Source organism: Miniopterus schreibersii (genome assembly GCF_964146895.1).
Source record: "Miniopterus schreibersii genome assembly, chromosome: 16".
NCBI classification, from domain to species: Eukaryota; Metazoa; Chordata; class Mammalia; order Chiroptera; family Miniopteridae; genus Miniopterus; species Miniopterus schreibersii.
Window position 1 is genome coordinate 28514329 of NC_138116.1, and position 16296 is coordinate 28530624.

The window sequence follows — 16296 nt, forward strand, 5'->3', positions numbered from 1 at the left end:
GGAAGCCCCTAGGCTGGAGGCGGGCGTGGGGGGAACAGGGGTGGGCGGGGAGACCGGGCTCCCAGGCTCTAGGCGCCCGGGGGAGGAGTCGACGCGGAGCAGCCACTCCGGGGACACAGAGGCGGTCGCTCCCGCGTCGCCTGCGTCCACATCAGGGGGGAAGGCCGGGAGCGCTGGGCGCGGGGCGCGGGGCGCGGGCGGGGGCCCAGAGGCGCGGGCCGGGAGGCAGGTGCGCGGCGCGGACTACAAGTCCCAGCATGCCCAGCTGCCCTGACCCGGCCCCTGCTGCCACTTAAAGGCTCTGGGAGCCGCAGCCGTCGGGTCGCCGCGGGTTTCGCTTTGCTGCCGCGGCTGGGCGGTGGGAGCAGCGGGCTCGGTCGCCGGCTCTACTCGCGCCCCGGCTCCGGCAGCACCGAGGGGCGCTCCTCGAGCAGCCCTCCCGGCTCGGGGATTCCCTTCCGAGCCCGCGCCCCCGGGCTCCCCGCCTCGGCCACCCCGCGGCCCCGATGCCGAGGAATGGATAGAGCGGCACAGCGTGCGGCGGCGATGGGGGAGAAGAAGGAGGGCGGCGGCGGGGGCGCCGCGGCGGCCGCGGAGGGGGGTGCCGGAGCCGCGGCCAGCCGGGCGCTGCAGCAGTGCGGGCAGCTCCAGAAGCTCATCGATATCTCCATCGGCAGCCTGCGCGGGCTGCGCACCAAGTGCGCGGTGTCCAACGACCTCACCCAGCAGGAGATCCGGACCCTGGAGGTGAGGCGGTCGGCGGCGCGGGAGGTCGGGCACCGGGGCTGGGCCCGAAGAGGGAGGGGTCGGCGGCCCGGGGAGCGGCCCCTAGTACCCCCCTCCGTGCTAATGTTCGCCCCTTTCCTAGTTGCATCCTTGAGCCCCGGTTGCCCTGTTGGAGGCTTCCCCCCTCCTCCATTCGGTGATGCGGCAGGTTGAGGACCCGGGACCAGCCCCTCACCTTGGGCGGGCGTTGGGGGGAGGGGCGGGGTGGGAACTGGGATGGAGGCTCGGGGAGCCCGTGGGCGGGGTGGGCTGCGCTCCCACAGCCCCCGCCTCTCCATCTCCGCCCCCCACCCCATTTCTAGCTTGTCGGTCCGCAGGAGTCGTGCTCCCACTGAGTCACACGCTGGACTTTTCCCTGTGTGACTGAGCCGTGGGCCGGGGTGACGGGGCGGGGGGAGGTCCCCCTGAGGTGTGAGCAGAGCCCCGTGGTTCTCTGCTTTCGCTCACGCCCCCGGCTGTCTTGCCCCTTCCTTCCCTCCCTCTCCTCCAGGTTCTTGTGTGCCGCCTTTCAAAAAAAGTGTTTGCTGAAACTGCAGTTTTGCTCTTCAGGCATTTGGTACTTTCCTTTCGCACTGCCACAGCGTTCCACTGCTCGAGATGTAATTACCCACCGGCTCCCCCCAGACATTGCATTTCGGTTTAGGAAGGATTATGCTGGGGAACAAGCCTTTGGTGAGAAGGTGACACTATTTAAAGGCTTCTGGTGGAGACAGCTTCCAGTGTAAAGAAGAAATAAGAGATGCTGCCCTCCTCTCTCAGATTATAGCTGGGAAGTGCAATATTAAAAAGATTTGGAAGAAGCAGCCAAAAGAGTTGTTAGGTTCTCAGAAGGGGGAGTCTCCCCCTCCCCCATACACAATAGAGGGAAATTGGTGTATTCCCAACTTGCTTTTGTCCAGAGGCTGGGGACGCTGTGGAATCCAGAGACCAGTTAATAACTAACTCCGACTTGAAGAAGGGGCTCCACCTTGCATTGCACATCTGGTCTTCTGCAGATCTGGGGATGTTTTGTTTTATTAGAATCTTAATTTCTCATCCCTCCTCCCCTCCCTTTATTACTCATTGCCTCTGCCAGCTGTCATAGGGCCAGCGGTGATTTGTAATTATTACAAGACCCAATCCTCTGTGCACACCATAAACCTGAATCCCTGTTTGATCCAGAATGCTCAGGGGTGACTCCTCTCCAGTTTTATTTTCTTAAAAGCTATAAAACCAGGGACACTGGAAACATGCAATCAGTGCTGGCTATTATAACTTTTGTTACAGTTGCTATAGCAGTACTGACCAGGGTTTTGCTTAAAAAACAAAGCAACCAACAACATTCTGCACAACTGTCCCTTCTGCAGGCATGCTGCTGTTTTCCAAGTGGCAAGAGATGCTGGTTTCTTGAACACAGCCGAGTGTGTTTTTTGCCCAGCGTAGTTCAGTTTTTAAACCGACACAATAAGGCGGCTATGTGGCTTAGTTCTGGGAGGGGAGGGGTCCTTGTCCAGCAGCCTGTGTCTGGTTGGACTGCTGTGTCGTTCGGGTGAGAGAGTGTTCTCTGTGCTAGCCTCTCTCGGATTGTCCCCATGTCGCTCTGAAGTGCTCCTGGTTCTCAGAGTGGATACAGGAGAACCATTTGCTGTTTGTTCTCTGGAAATGGTGCTTTGCCCTCATGGTACCCTGACTTTACTCATTTTAACCAAGGTGTGGCATCCCGACACCCCAGAGCATCCAGCTGTTTGGGTTTCTGAGCTGGTTTATTCAGTGGCCTTCCTCCTGAGTGTTTATTGGTTTATTGATCCAACTAGGCAGCCAGAAACCCATCCCAAGCCCAAAAGGGATTTGCAGGGTAAACTGGAACCAATACCCAGCTCCCTTTCTTCTCCGTTGTCTTGTGGATTTGGGTCCACCCTACTCCATGGAAAGGCTGGACCGTGGTGGTTTTGGGGGATGGGGCTTTAGACAGGAGGAGCTAAGTTTGGTCAAACCACTTCACCCCAGAGGCCTCACCCTCCTCACTTGAACAGGGAGGCCAGAGGGCATCTCTGCGGACTCCTGTGGTTTAGTGAAGGGGCCTCAATTGGGTTGAATCAATGTTTGTTATACACACCCCTGTTTAAGAATATTCCTGTTTAATAAACAAAAGACCAAACTCATAGATACAGACAACGGAATGGTGGGTACCAGAGAGGAAGGGGGTGGGGGGAGGGCAAAGAGGGTAAAGGCGGTCAAATACAAGGTGACACGGGGTAGTGAGCACATAATATACAGATGTTATAAAGTTGTATACATGAAATTTATGTTATTAACCAATAAATATTAACCCAATACATTTAATTTTCTAACATGAAAAAGACTAACAAGAAAAAAAGAATAATTCCCTGCTTAAGAATGGTCCTAAAGTCCAGATTTACTGAACTGATAAAATAGGGGGAAAGTTTATTACTCTAAGAATCCTGATGATAGGGACAGTGTGGCAAAGGGAAAAACCCTCAGCTTTGATTTCGGGTCTGGGTTCTGTCTGTGTGACCTTGGGCAAGTCCCAAGACTTCTGGATCTCAAGCTTCCTTATCTGCAAAACAGGGGTGAGACTGCTTGAAACTGCAGTGTTGTTGTGAGTCTGTAAGTTCGCATTCTTTCTACTAAGAGATTCTGTTTATAACCTTTTCCTAGTGAGGGCCCAATGGCATTCATACCACAGGTCACCTTTGGGGGGAGCTACTTCTATAGCTGGCTCTTAGAAGTGGGTGACACAGGTTAGGAAACCATCCCAGCAGCATGTGGTGAGGTCACACGGGACAGTTGATGATATCCACTCTGGTTTTCATTCCTGTTCTGCAGTCTCCTCTCACATACCAGGGCAGGGCCCCCAGAGACAGTGCTTGCGACATTGGATTCCTAGCTTTTGAAGAAGGGGTAGACCGGAGGGCTTGGCTTTCGCAACCGCTCCAGGCTTCTCCCAGGATCTTAGGAACTGCAGCCCACTCTGGCCCTCGCTAAATGAGCGCTCAGTGGAGGAAAGCACGTGAGATGCCCCTGGGAGTCCCTGATGCTGGGCCCGGCTGCTGGTGCCTGAGGTTGCAGACTGTGGCCGTGTGTGGGGAGTCAGCATGTCTGGCTGCCTGTGATGACTTTCTCCGTGTAGTGGTCCAGTTTGGATTCAAAAGAGTGGAAGGAACCCAGGTTTAATATTTGCCTCCTACCTGCCAGCCAGTGTGCTGGACCCTTCTCAGTCTGATGAGATTCCCTGGAAATCCACCAGTGTTTGTCACACACACAGTTTTTCTCTACTTGGGAAGGGGAGAGAGAGAGACAATCTGAACCCTGAGTCTGAATCTGTAAACAGAAGTGAGGCTGCTTCCTCCCAGCAGAACCTGGTGCCCCATTGGTCCAGCAGACCCTCCTAGGGTGCTTAGAAGTCCACTGAGGCAGGATAGAATGTTCTCATTCCCTGGATGTGCCTCACAACAGTTCATTCCCTCATTTATTCATCCTGTTTGGGCCGAGTCTGTGTCGGGCACTGGGGAGGCAGTGGCACCTCATGGGGATTCATGTTTTGTGGACACCGCAACTTTTCCCTTTTCTGTCAGCCTACTAGTACTTTCCAGAGACAGGCCTCGCCACACTGAGTCTCCCTGCCTTGTGCTCTTCTGGAGAAAAATCCCTCCTAAAAAGACTGACCTGGAGAAAGGGTCTCCAGAGGACCTTTCCCATTTGCATTGCTCGGGAGGGGACATTGGGCAGCCGACCACTTCCCTGAGGAGTCCCCACGAGGCAACCGGATGCCCTGCTGCTACTGGGAAGATCAGGGAGACTTGACCTTCACTCAGCTCAGTTGTGGCTGAGGTCAGACCCCTGCTGTGTGGAGGGCCTGAGCTGTTCCTGTGGCCCCTCCCCCTGCTCCTCAGATCATGTGGATAGTGGAACTACTGGGAAAGGAAAGGGGTGCCATCTGTCCCCACAGATCAGGTCTTTGGGGCAGTCATGGGGATGTAGTCACTGTACAAACCTTCAGTTATTACTGATTTGCCTGCTGAACTCCTAGCAACAGCCACCCTGGCAGGGATTCTGAGGTAGATAGGATGCTCTCTAGGTCTTTGGGGACACTCTCAGTCTAATGGGGGAGCCAGGCAGGCAAGCAGGAGCAACTCCAGTACCCTGGCTTGCTGAGAGTGCTTAGGAATTGGGAATGTGACTGAACTGTTGGCCAGTCCAACCTCCTGGTTTTATGAGAAATATTCCCAGTCTTGGTGGTGACTTGTCCCAAGTCACAGGTCCCTGGCAGAACTGAGAGCGAAACCTGGTTTCCCTTTCCCCACCCAGCCACTGCATGGAGTATGGCCTTTCTTGCTTCCTCTCCATCACCATAGTTTTAACTGCGTGCTGGAGGTTTTAACTCCTGCAATCCCTGAAGAGGTGCAGAGCTGGGCACTGTCCCCTTTGGTGTCAGCTTTTGTCTTGGCAACTGTTTCCTTGATGAAACTTGCCACCAGCATCCCTCGGAGGTGGCCTGGAGAGGGACCTACAGTTTCCCTGAGACTGGAGAGGGCTGGGTGGTGCCGGAGGGAGGCCTTATCAGATCTGCAGCCCAGGTTAGTGTGAGTGCCAGGAGCCCAAGGGCAGTGATGGCAATGCCTCCTCTGGGTTGGCTCACAGTCCAGGACAGCTGTATTCCCTGCCACCAGTGTGCTGGCCCTGCTTGCTGGCTGTGGTCTGGAGAAGGGCTGCAGAGGCCCTGGTCCTTGGTAGTGGAGGGAAGTAACAAAATCTGTAGCCAAGTTCCCTAAGCTGTGCTTTTTAATAAGGGCATCCTTTCAGAGTCGGCTGTTTAGAATCTTTTCCTACATTTAGTTCAGAGGGAAGGCTGCACAGGGGCCTTAGGGGTTATGGGATTGACTTTTGTGCAGTGAGGGCAGATCAGGGACAAGAGACATTCTTAGTCACCTGGTCTGTGTTGACTGCTTTGCTAGGCTCTTGGCATGTGTTGCCCCATTTAACACTCACAAGGACCCTATGAGGTTTTATCCCCACTTTGCAGATAAGGACATTGTGGCTTAGAGGGATTAAGAGACTTAGTGGGTAGATGGTTGAACGTGGGTTGACTGGTCTTCAGATCTCATGTTTGGAACTTCCCAATTGCCTCTAGAAACCATGGTGGGGAATTCTGGTCAGGGTCATGGCTGCTGAGACCAAGGAAGTGGCCAAGAACAAAAAGGGCCCGCGTAGGGGCACTGGGTTCAATTCCAGATAACTAGGCCTACAGGTGGCCACCCCACGCTGTGCAGCCTCTGAGCTCAGGCCCGGGGCTGCTTCCCTAAAGTGCAGCCCAGCACACGCTCAAAGGCAGGTCGCTGGCAGCGAAGTGGTGCAACCCCTGAGAAATGAGAAGCTGCCGAGAGATCAAGTTACTCATAATTTTTTTAATGGATACCTGCCTTATTGTTTTTGAATAATTCCTCTGATTAGCAGTATATTCTTTAACTTTCTGCTTTGTTAAAATATTATAAAACACACTATGTTCACTATAAAAAATAAGGATAAATAAAATAAAATCACCCATTGTGCCACCTCTCTGAGCTAATCCTTTTTTCATGAGTATTTGGTATGTTCCTGAGAATTAACTATACAACCTTAACCTAGGTTTGCAAAATATGTAGATCATTGCACATTGTTACTCAGATTTTTTTTTTCAATGGCAGGACATATTTGTTGATCGATTGACATAATGCAACAGCATGAAGTTCTCCGATCATTGTAGGTCTGGGAATTTAATCCAGTGTTCCCATTCTCAGTCCATTGTTTAAAAAAGCCAGAATAAAAGCTTGTTTCTCTCCCATGTCACAGTCCAGTTTGGGTTGGGCTGCTCTCCTGGTAGCTGTCCTCCAAGCGGAGACTTAGAGATAGCGACTCCTATGTGTGGCTCTGCCATCTGGGGTCCTCCATTTCCAACTAGTATAACCCTCCTATGTAGCAAAGATTGTAAAGTTGCCCCCAGAGAGGTCTGACCTTTGTCTTTGGCTTCTGGGAGGTAATCTCTGCATCTTTGGAATGTCATGCCTGGTAGGAATGTCTTTGTTTTTCAGTTAATTGTTTTGTATGTATTTTTACATACATGCAAAAGAACACACATGAGTAACATTGTGTATGTATTCTCCCAGTGTTTTGATCCTCTGCATCTGTATACAAATGTATGTACTTACCGTGTGCATCGCCTTAGACATGTCTTCTGTCTACATCAGTACACGTAGACTTGCAGCGTCACTGTCAGTGGCTGCCTTGTGTGGTCATACCACAGATTCGTCCACCCAGTTCCCCGTTGTCGGCCAATTGGGCTCTTGCCAAGTGTTGCAAGGAGTGCATGAGTGCATTCCTATAAGTGGAATTTGCTGGGTTGAAGTGGTGGACACATTTAACATCAGTCTTCTTCTTTAACATCTTTAGGGGCTCCTATGTTCCTGCCTCCCCATCACGAATGTCAGAATTTATAAAATGACAGCCTCTAGGCATTTCCTCCTTTGCCACTGCACCTGTGTCCACCCTGAGGTCAAGGAGTGTTAGCAGGAGACAGGACATGGCCCCCGTGGCTGAGGTTCTGGGTTCTGGTGTCAAGGATTGTGGGTTCTAGTTTTGTGGTTGCCTGCAGCAAAGGGGGAGCCCTGGGTTGACCAATTAGGAGAGGGTCCTTTCCTTGCTCCAAGACAGCAGGGGAAGGCCAGGGGCGGGGGTGGGGTGGGGGGGGCGTGAGTAGATGTCAGTCCTTTGTGTCCAGGGCTGGTCTCTTCTGGGCAGTGCACAGCCATATGATGAGGTCTTCTCATGAAAGGCACCTCAATGAACTGTAGCCTGGGTTTCATCACTAACCATAAATATGGGTTAGAGAGTTATTTGGGGTGCCTTGGCTTTGGGGTTGATTTAGTAGAATCCTGGATTCCTAGGAGGGCTACAAAGGATCTTGGAATTTCCATCTGGTCCAGCCCTCTCTGCAGGCGAGGAAACTAAAGGCGCAAAGGGAAAGTGACTTACCAGGAATACATATTAGGGAGTAACCTTAATAAAGATTGGAGAAGACACGGGTGGTTCATAAAGGGGCCCTTAGCTGGGAGTCAGACCTAAGGGCTCACATCTTGACTGATGGCCATTCTGCCTTCCTGGGGGGGGGGGTTTGGTCCTTGGCCTCGGAGTTTCCCGCAAGAGTAAGCAAATGGGTTTGCTTTCCCAGCCCCATCTCAATATTTTAGGGACTCTGGACTGGAGAGATTCTTGGGGAGCAGTGTCAGGTATCTTGTGGGTGGGGTCTTTTTTGAAAGCCAGTCTGCCCAGTGGGCTGGCTCAGCCTGAATGGACTCTGAGTCCTTGAACCAACCCTGAATGTGTACCTTCAAGGGCTTCTCACCTGCCTCTGAGAGATCCCCTGGGACTCGGGTGGGTGAACCTCTGTTCCTCTGGGGCCCAGTGTTTGTCTTCAACTTGCGTGGGTTTTACCTTCTATACTATGGTACATTGGTGTTGGTTTCAATGTCAAGATAATGTTATAAATAGTTTATTATTGCTTCTAGAAGATATAACTTTTTAATCTGGCATCTTTCTCCCCTATTCCAGACCCCAGGTGGAGCTGCAAGGGCATACTCTGGGATCAAAAATATTTCATCATATATTCCCAGGCATGACTGTTTTTCATCTGCATTGAAAAAGTCTTAATTCAAACTGTGCCACTTTGCATTGAAACATTATATATATATATCTGTATTTGTTCTCCTGGCCTTGGTGGGTGGCAGTGTATTTTAACTGGGTGGATTGCCTTTCAGTGTCATGGAGCTAAAGTCATCCTTGCTGCTTTTCTCCCCTCTTTCATTTTTCCACCTTCAGAATAATGGCAAGAATAAAATAAGACTTATGTTTAAAATTTAAAAAAAAAGAAAAGGGAAAGAAAGCATAACGCAATATATGGAATAGCTCAACTATGGTTGAGAAAAATAACTTTTCCTACAGCATAAATTATAGACTTAAGTCTGCACCGTCGATCAGGGGAGTTTTGCTTTATGCAAAGCTGATGAGATAAACTGCTTATGAGTGGCTGGGCTTCCGCAAGGCACCCGGAGGTTTTGAGTTCTAGTTTAGTTAATTTGGGTTTGGTTTTGATAAGGATTAGCAGGACCAGCTTCACTCATGGTGCACACAGTTTTGCTGGCCAGAAAAAAAAAGTTACAGGTCCTGTTTAGAAAGTAACCCATGTGTTCTCATGCATAGGGACTGTCTTGAGAATCCCCTCCCCTCCCCAGACCCGCACCCTTGAAAGGGCTTAATGCAGCCTTTTCCATACTGTCTTCGGCAAGGTGCTCTTGTGAAAGAGGGCTTCAAGGCGTTGAGAATGTGCCGCATTAGCCGTCTCCCCCTTGAGATTCCTGAAGGTGAAGATTAGTGTTTTAAAGCCTTTGAGAAGTCCTGCAGCAAGGGTTCCCAAACTTATTTTTTCCACCTGAACATAGTTGGGAAAATATTGCCTTAACCAATAAAGAGGGAAAGAGACAAGAAATTGTAGGTTTAGTTTCAGGTACTGTTGTTTTTATAATATTGAGATCCCATTTGAAGTTCCAATTTAAATTGGGTGGGTTGAGAAGAGGCTGGTGACCCCATACAATTACCCAGCAGTTCAAGGTTGCCTTTCCTCGAGGGAGGTGCTTTACCAAGGGAAGCAGAGTGTGCCCTGGGCACTACACTAGCTCTTAAAGACATAGTTCACTTAATCCTTCCAACAAGGTGAGGAAAACGTGCCCAGAGAGGTCTCTGTGCCTGTAGTCCTTGTTTCCTGCCCCCTCCTGGCCTTGTGTGCCAGTTAGCCTGGTGCCAAGGGCATGCTCACTCAGGGTCGGCCAGGAACCTCCTGACCCCGATGGTGGGAAGAAAACAATCCTAGAGAAATGCAGATGTCTGTGGTTGTGTTTGAGCCTGGGGCTGCCTAGGGCGGGCAGGGGAAGGGCTGGGCTACAGACAAGGAATGCTTTTTAAAACAAAAAAGGAAATGCTGGCTCAGAATGGAAAGGAAAGGAAGCAGCTTCCTGTTTCTGGTGCTGGCTTTTTTGAAAGGAGGAGCTCTCTCTAGCCCCTTGGCCAGCGGAGGCCTGGGCTGGCTGGGGCCCCTCTAGGTGCCCTAGATGTGTGCTCCCAGCCACTGCCTGAGGTCTCAGAAATAGAGTGCTGGCTCCACCCCTTTTCATTTTCTCCAGATAACTGATCAAATGGACCTGTGGTTTCCGAAATGAATATTTCTGCCTGTTACAAAATGGATGTGTCATAATAACTCACTTTTACTTTTACAGTGAGCTTACTCCAGGCCTGGCCCCCTTGTTAGGAGTTTATGTGGCATTTACTCCTCACAATAACGTTGTGAAGAAGGTTCTATTGTTATCCCCATTTTACAGTAGGTACAGAGAGATTCAGTGACTTGCCTAGAGTCACACAGCTAAGGAGAGACTAACTTGTGACTTGAACCCAGTCAGTCCTGCCTGACTTGCATTTGCAAACTCTTCTCCCAGCTGGAAAGTCTATTAGCATAGAATAATTATTTTAAGACTGGTGGCCTGCCGGGGTGGATCAGTGTTTGAGCATCAACCTATGATCCAGATCGAGGTTTGATTCCCGGTCAGGGCCCATGCCCGGGTTGTGGACTCGATCCCCAGTAGGGCACGTGCAGGAGGCAGCTGATCAATGACTGTCTCATCATTGATATTTCTATCTCTCTCTCTCTCCCCCTCTCCCTTCCTCTCTGAAATCAATGAAATATATTTTAAAAAAGAATTAAAAAAAAAAAAGACTGGTAGTCTTTGGCTCCAGAAGGCCAGGCCCTGGTGATTCTTAGGTGAAATGCCTAGGTCTGAGTTTACAATTTTAAAAAACTATTGTGGAAATGTTCCAACATGTACAAAAGCAGAGAGAATGGTGTGATGGAGCCCCTTGGAGTGACCCTCTAGCTTCAGCAGTAACCAGCTCTGGCCAGTATAAACATCCATGGTGTTTATACTCTGAGTAGCTGATTTTGAGAATGGTGGCACCGGATGGTTGGTGGCAAGGAAGCAGAGTGACCTGGGGAGGTCTTCGAGTCCAGCCCTCTGCCTCCAGGCAGAGCTGTACCTGCCCCATTAGACTGGGAGGAATCTCTACACCTCTTCCTATGAGTGACTGTTCCACTTTCCCCCTGAAACTCTCTTTGGCTTCTGGCAGCCTGTACATTACAGGAAGGCCATGGTTCTGTAAGCCGAGTCTCCTGCTGCACCTGAAACTTGTTCTCAGATGGCGGAGTCAAGGGATGGGGCATGACCTTCCTCATTCCCACAGCCCCGCCTGAGACCCAGATGCACGCTTTTAATGGAGGCAGGCACCAGACCCTGCAGTCACACTGACAGTCCCAATGTCCAGTCCACTCTTCTCCTCGGCTCCAGTGTCTCCTCTAATACCTTTCCTTGTTGCTTTATCCACGTGGCCTGAGATGAGTGTATTTCAGCCAACACTTATTGAGCACCACTGTGTGTGTGCCCTGGGAGAAGAGTCAATGAGTCAGGCGGACCCTGTTCCCAGGAGCTCCCTGCACACCCTCGTTTCGGTGGTGCCAGCCCTGAAATGGGATCCAGCTCCCGCTCAGGGGCGTCCTTGCCCTTTGTGGTTCTTCTCGTGGCTCTGCTCTGACCTTCCTGGAGCCTGGTCTTGCCGACCACTCTCATTTCTTTTCTCCGTGGACTGTTGCCCCCCAGCAGGAGTAGTTTTCTTTGTCTTTTCTGTTGGTTTTATTTTGCTGTTTACTGTATTCTCAGAAGCGTCGTATCACAAACCCAACCATGATGTCATCACAGGAAAGGACGGTCTCGAGCACTTAGGTGTTGAGGGCTGCAGTGAGGACTTCAGGGTGTGCGTGGGCTCTGAGCGGACGAGGTCACATTCACATCCTGACTCTGTTCCTTGCCAGCTCCGTGACCTTGGACAAGATTCTTAGATTTCTGAACCTCAGTTTTCTTACTAAATGTTAGATGGGGATCAGAATGGTTTATTTAGACTCTTGTGAGGAGTTGCTGAGATACAGGTGTGCTGGACAGTGCCTGGCAATTCAATATGTTTTTAACCCCCTTTCATTTAGCATTATTCTAAAAACACTTGTTCATGTTTCTCTATTACCTTCCTTTTGATCATTTTAATTGATGTGTGATACTCCATCCAGTGGATATGCTGTCATTTGCCAAAGCATTTCCCCTGTTACTGGACATTTCGGTTGTTTCCAGATTTCTGCTGTTACAAACAACGTGACTGGAATCATCTTTGCACAGGCGCCTCTTTATTTTTGTTCCTGTTCTGAATTCATTTCCTTGGGATAATTCCCAGGAATGGAACTACTGGGTCAAAGAGCATGGATATTTTTTGTGATGGTAGTTGAACTATTCTCCATTTTATGCTTTTTGAATGATGGCTATTTTTTTTTTTTTTTAATGCTTTTAATGATTTTTAGAGAAAGAGGAAGGGAGAGGGAGGGAGAGAGAAACATCGATGTGAGAGAGAGTCATTGATCCATTGCCTCCAGCACCGGGAGTGAACCTGCAACCTGAGCATGTGCCCTGACTGGGAATCGAACCAGCAACCTTTTGGTGCATGGGATGACAGTCAGCCAATTGAGCCACACCAGCCAGGGCAAATGATTACTGTCTTAAAAATTGTACTCCTGGGTGAATATCTCATATTTTCTTTGCAATCCATTTTGGCCTCTGGGCCTTTCTCCTTTTTTGGCCTTGTTAAATCATTTCCCATCTTTTTTTTTTTTTTAAACAGCTTTATTGAGCTATAATTGCCAAATAAAATGATAAAGTATTTAAAGTGTTCAAACCATTTCCCATCTTGAAGTTGCTATTTATTTATCTCTTCTGTCCATTCATTCAGTGACTATTTATTGAGTACCTACTGTTTGCCAGGCACTGTTTTAGGTACTGGAAAAAAAGAGCAGTGAAGAAGACAGACAGAGTGGTTCCTTCAATGGAAAGAGAAAGATGGAAAACAAACCAGTAGACAGAGAAAAGTGGCCTGAGAAAAAGAAAACTGTAAGTGGGCTAGAGTGAGGGGGTGAGAAGAAGATTGCTACTTTAGATTGGGTGGTTAGGAAAGCCTCCTTCCCAGAGAAGGTGACATTTGAGCTGTCTTAATGGTGAAAAGGCATCAGCCTTATGAAAACTTGGGTGAAGAGTATTCCAGGCAGAGGGACCAGCATGTGCAAGAGCCCTGAGGCAGAAATGACCTTGGTGTGTTCAAGGACCAGAAAGGAAACCAGCATGCCTGGAGCACCATGGGAAGTGGTGTTCCATGAGGACTGTGCCTGGTCATGAGGTCAGGGAGGTAGGTGGGGGCTTGGGGCTGTTTCCCTAAAGTTGGGCCATGTTAAAGAATTAATGCACTAGTTCAACAGATACTTGTTGCGCCCCAGTTTTGTGCTAGCCTCTGTTCTAGGATATGAGAGTGAATCAGAACGTCAGCTTAGTGGGGGAGTTTGTAGATGAGTAAACCAATAGAAGGTGCTAGTGAGGTGTGAATGAAGGCCCATCGTGGCGCACAGCTGACTCATCTCTGCATCCTGAGGTGTGCAAGAACTCGGGAAATGTTTCTTGATTTGAGCCAAACTGTGCTCTGTGCCGCCCGCTTTCACTGTGTTAACTGAAACTCAGATCTCTCATGTAAGGTCTGGCAGTCAGCCTGCCAGGCCAGGGTACCCTGGACCTCTGCCAGGGAACTGAGGTTGCCAGCTCAGAAGTGAGGCTACCAATACCAGGTATGAGTATCTAGGCACCACTTATGGGAAATAGGACTGAGAAATAGGCATGGGAAACCCCCTTCTTACCAAGCTGCTCTGCCCTGCCCCAATCTTCCCTGACTGGGGGCTCTGATTTGTGACGCTTGTTGGGAATATAGACTTGGGGAACATAGTGCTTTTCAACATTGTCTTCTCTTAGGGTGGGGCAAAGAGAGGGGATGTGAGGTTTGAACAGATGCTTCAAGATACTCAACATTGGATTGGCCTAGATTGTATTCAGTTAGTGAGTGAGCTGTGACCTGTGGCAGTTCTGGGGAAGGGGCCTGGTGGAAGACACTGGCTGTCGTTTTGTTTGGAGGCTGCCGGACGATTCATAAGCTATACGGTGCCTGGATGCCATTGAGTTGAAGCCAGCTTTGACCAGAGTTAATTGGCTTCTTGGTGTTAGATGGGCCAGGTACAGAAACTAGGGTACAGAGACTCACCAGGGCAGGAAGTCCCCAATGCCTAGCAAGGGGCGGAACTGGGAAAACAAGAACCTTGTCCGCAGGGTAACCTTCCTCCCCTAGCATATCGCTGGTCACGCGGTTTAGGCCCCCTGAGCGTTCCTCTCTAAAGATACCATCTAGGCCTCAGTTGTATTTCAGCTCCAGGCCCAGAAAAGCAGCAAAACCAGACTAGTGGCACCGTGGCTGCCTCAGGACCAGATACATTGACTAATGAGCCCCAGCCTGGCACCCACCAATCAGTGGAGACCACGACCCTGAAAGAGCTCACCTGGAAAGCTGACGAATATTCTATTGAGATACTCCCCTAAGATTCCCAAGAAAGACATAAATAGGCTCAGGACAAAGGACCCAGTGTACACTCCCCACCAGAGGAGCTGCCAGCACCATCTCCATCCCTCGGAGGGGACCCCAGGAGACTTGCAACCAGGGGTGCAATGGGCAGCAGCAGCTTGTCCCTGGCTTACTCCCTGAACCTGTCTCCAAGGTCCTGGAACCTGTCTGGTTCTCTGACTCCTCAGGGAGCCAGAGCAGCCCGGCCTGGGCTCTCCTGTTGCTTCCTCTGTGCTCTTTCTTGTTTCACTGTCCCAAATACATTTTTGCTGCCATCACGGACTCAATACCCTTTGGCTCAGTGCTGTGTAGCCCTTCCCTTTGGATTCCCCATCCCCTTTTAATAAATTTAACTTTTCTTTATTCACCCATCTGAGATGGCTATTTAGCCTGCCCGAGCACCACCGATCTTAACCTTTCACTTGGGTTTCTTGTGTGTGAGCTTGTTGCCAAATGAGTAGGGAAGGCCAGATCCTAGGAATATAATAATTTGGGCTTCGCATGTCCCCCTCCCTCAGTTATGGCTGACCTGAGAGAGACTAGCCCAGTTTTAGCATCAAACTTTTACAGGAAATTTCTTAGTTGGCTCCTCAGGAATGAGGAAAGTTGGCCCACTTAGTGATGAGGAAATAAGTCCCAAGTTCACAGTAGTTGGTGGATCTGGGTTTCAAATCTAGAATTGTCTGATTTCACATTTGTGTTCATTTCATTGCATCCCTCGGAAATCTGCTTGACCTTGGGCCTTGTCTGGGCAGAGAGAGGTCAGAAAAGGATTTGCAATACTCAGCATTTTGGAAGAAATAATGCTGTGTGGAAAGGGTCTGAAAATCTCCCCTTTTCTGCACCATTTGAATGAGATTACCTCAAAGTTGTAAACAGAGTGAGATGAGCAGAGTATTGGAGTCCAGATTAGCAGGTGACCATTTGCAGAAGAAAGGGGGTGAAGAGGGTGGATGGCTGGTGGCTGAGAAGGGAGATGCAGAGGTCAGCATCCTTGGGTGGAGGTGGGAAGAGGGAGGGGGCTGCAGGCTCAGAGCAAAGGCTTTTATCTGATTCCATCTCAAACAACCTGGCTTCTGTTTTTTGGGTTTTTGGTGTGTTTTTTTTTTTAATATATCTGTATTGATTTCGGAGAGAGAGGAAAGGAGAGGAAGAGAGATAGAGACATCAATGATGAGAAAGCCATCGATCGGCTGCCTCCTGCATGCCCCCGACTGGGCATCGAGCCTGCAACCTGAGCATGTGCCCTGACCGGGAATTGAACCACGATCTCCTGGATCCTACATTGATACTCAACCGCTGAGCCACGCCTGGCCGGGCTGGCTTCTGTTTTGAATCTTTGTAGTTAGAGAGGCAACATTTGGTAGCACAGGGGCCTGATGGAGGTGACGTGCACACCGGGCTGTATTTTAAATGTTGGTGGTGAATCTTGGAAGGTGACAGGTACCTGGGGAGATTCCCCTTGGTAGCCCTGACTCACCCTGGCCTAGGGGACTGAACGGAGCAAGGAAGAATCCATCAGCGAATGGAAACTTGCCTTCTCAGGGGACAGGAAGCTTTCTGTGTGGTTGGCCTGGTGGTTTATGAGGAGAGTGAGCATTTGAGACAAAGTGCTGGCCCAGTCTTGCAACTGCATCTTTGACGATTGTGAGTTTTAGGAAGTAGTTAAAAAAAAAAAAAAGAACAAAAGAAACCAAAGCCAAAGACATCATTACTCGTAATACCTGTGTGCAGGCAGCCATGTGGCTATGATTTGCCATGTGACTAATGGGAACTGGCTCATTTACCCCAGTTTATTTTGCACCCTCCCCACCTTTGGCCCCTAATCAGGGGCGCTTTTGACTATTCTTAGAAAAAGACTTAGGTGGCCTTAAATGACCAGATCTTGTCTCGGGCATCTAACAGCTT

At 49.9% G+C, this 16296-nt stretch overlaps 1 protein-coding gene across 1 annotated transcript in view; it reads left to right on the top strand.

The window, feature by feature from the left end:
- Positions 1-434: 434 nt before the first annotated feature.
- The window catches only part of KSR1 (kinase suppressor of ras 1), a 143878-nt gene continuing 128016 nt past the window's right edge, over positions 435-16296 (top strand). Inside the window, 1 exon segment of the mRNA XM_081115643.1 lies at positions 435-747. Coding sequence (XP_080971769.1) covers positions 517-747 — 231 coding nt within the window. The 5' untranslated portion in view covers positions 435-516.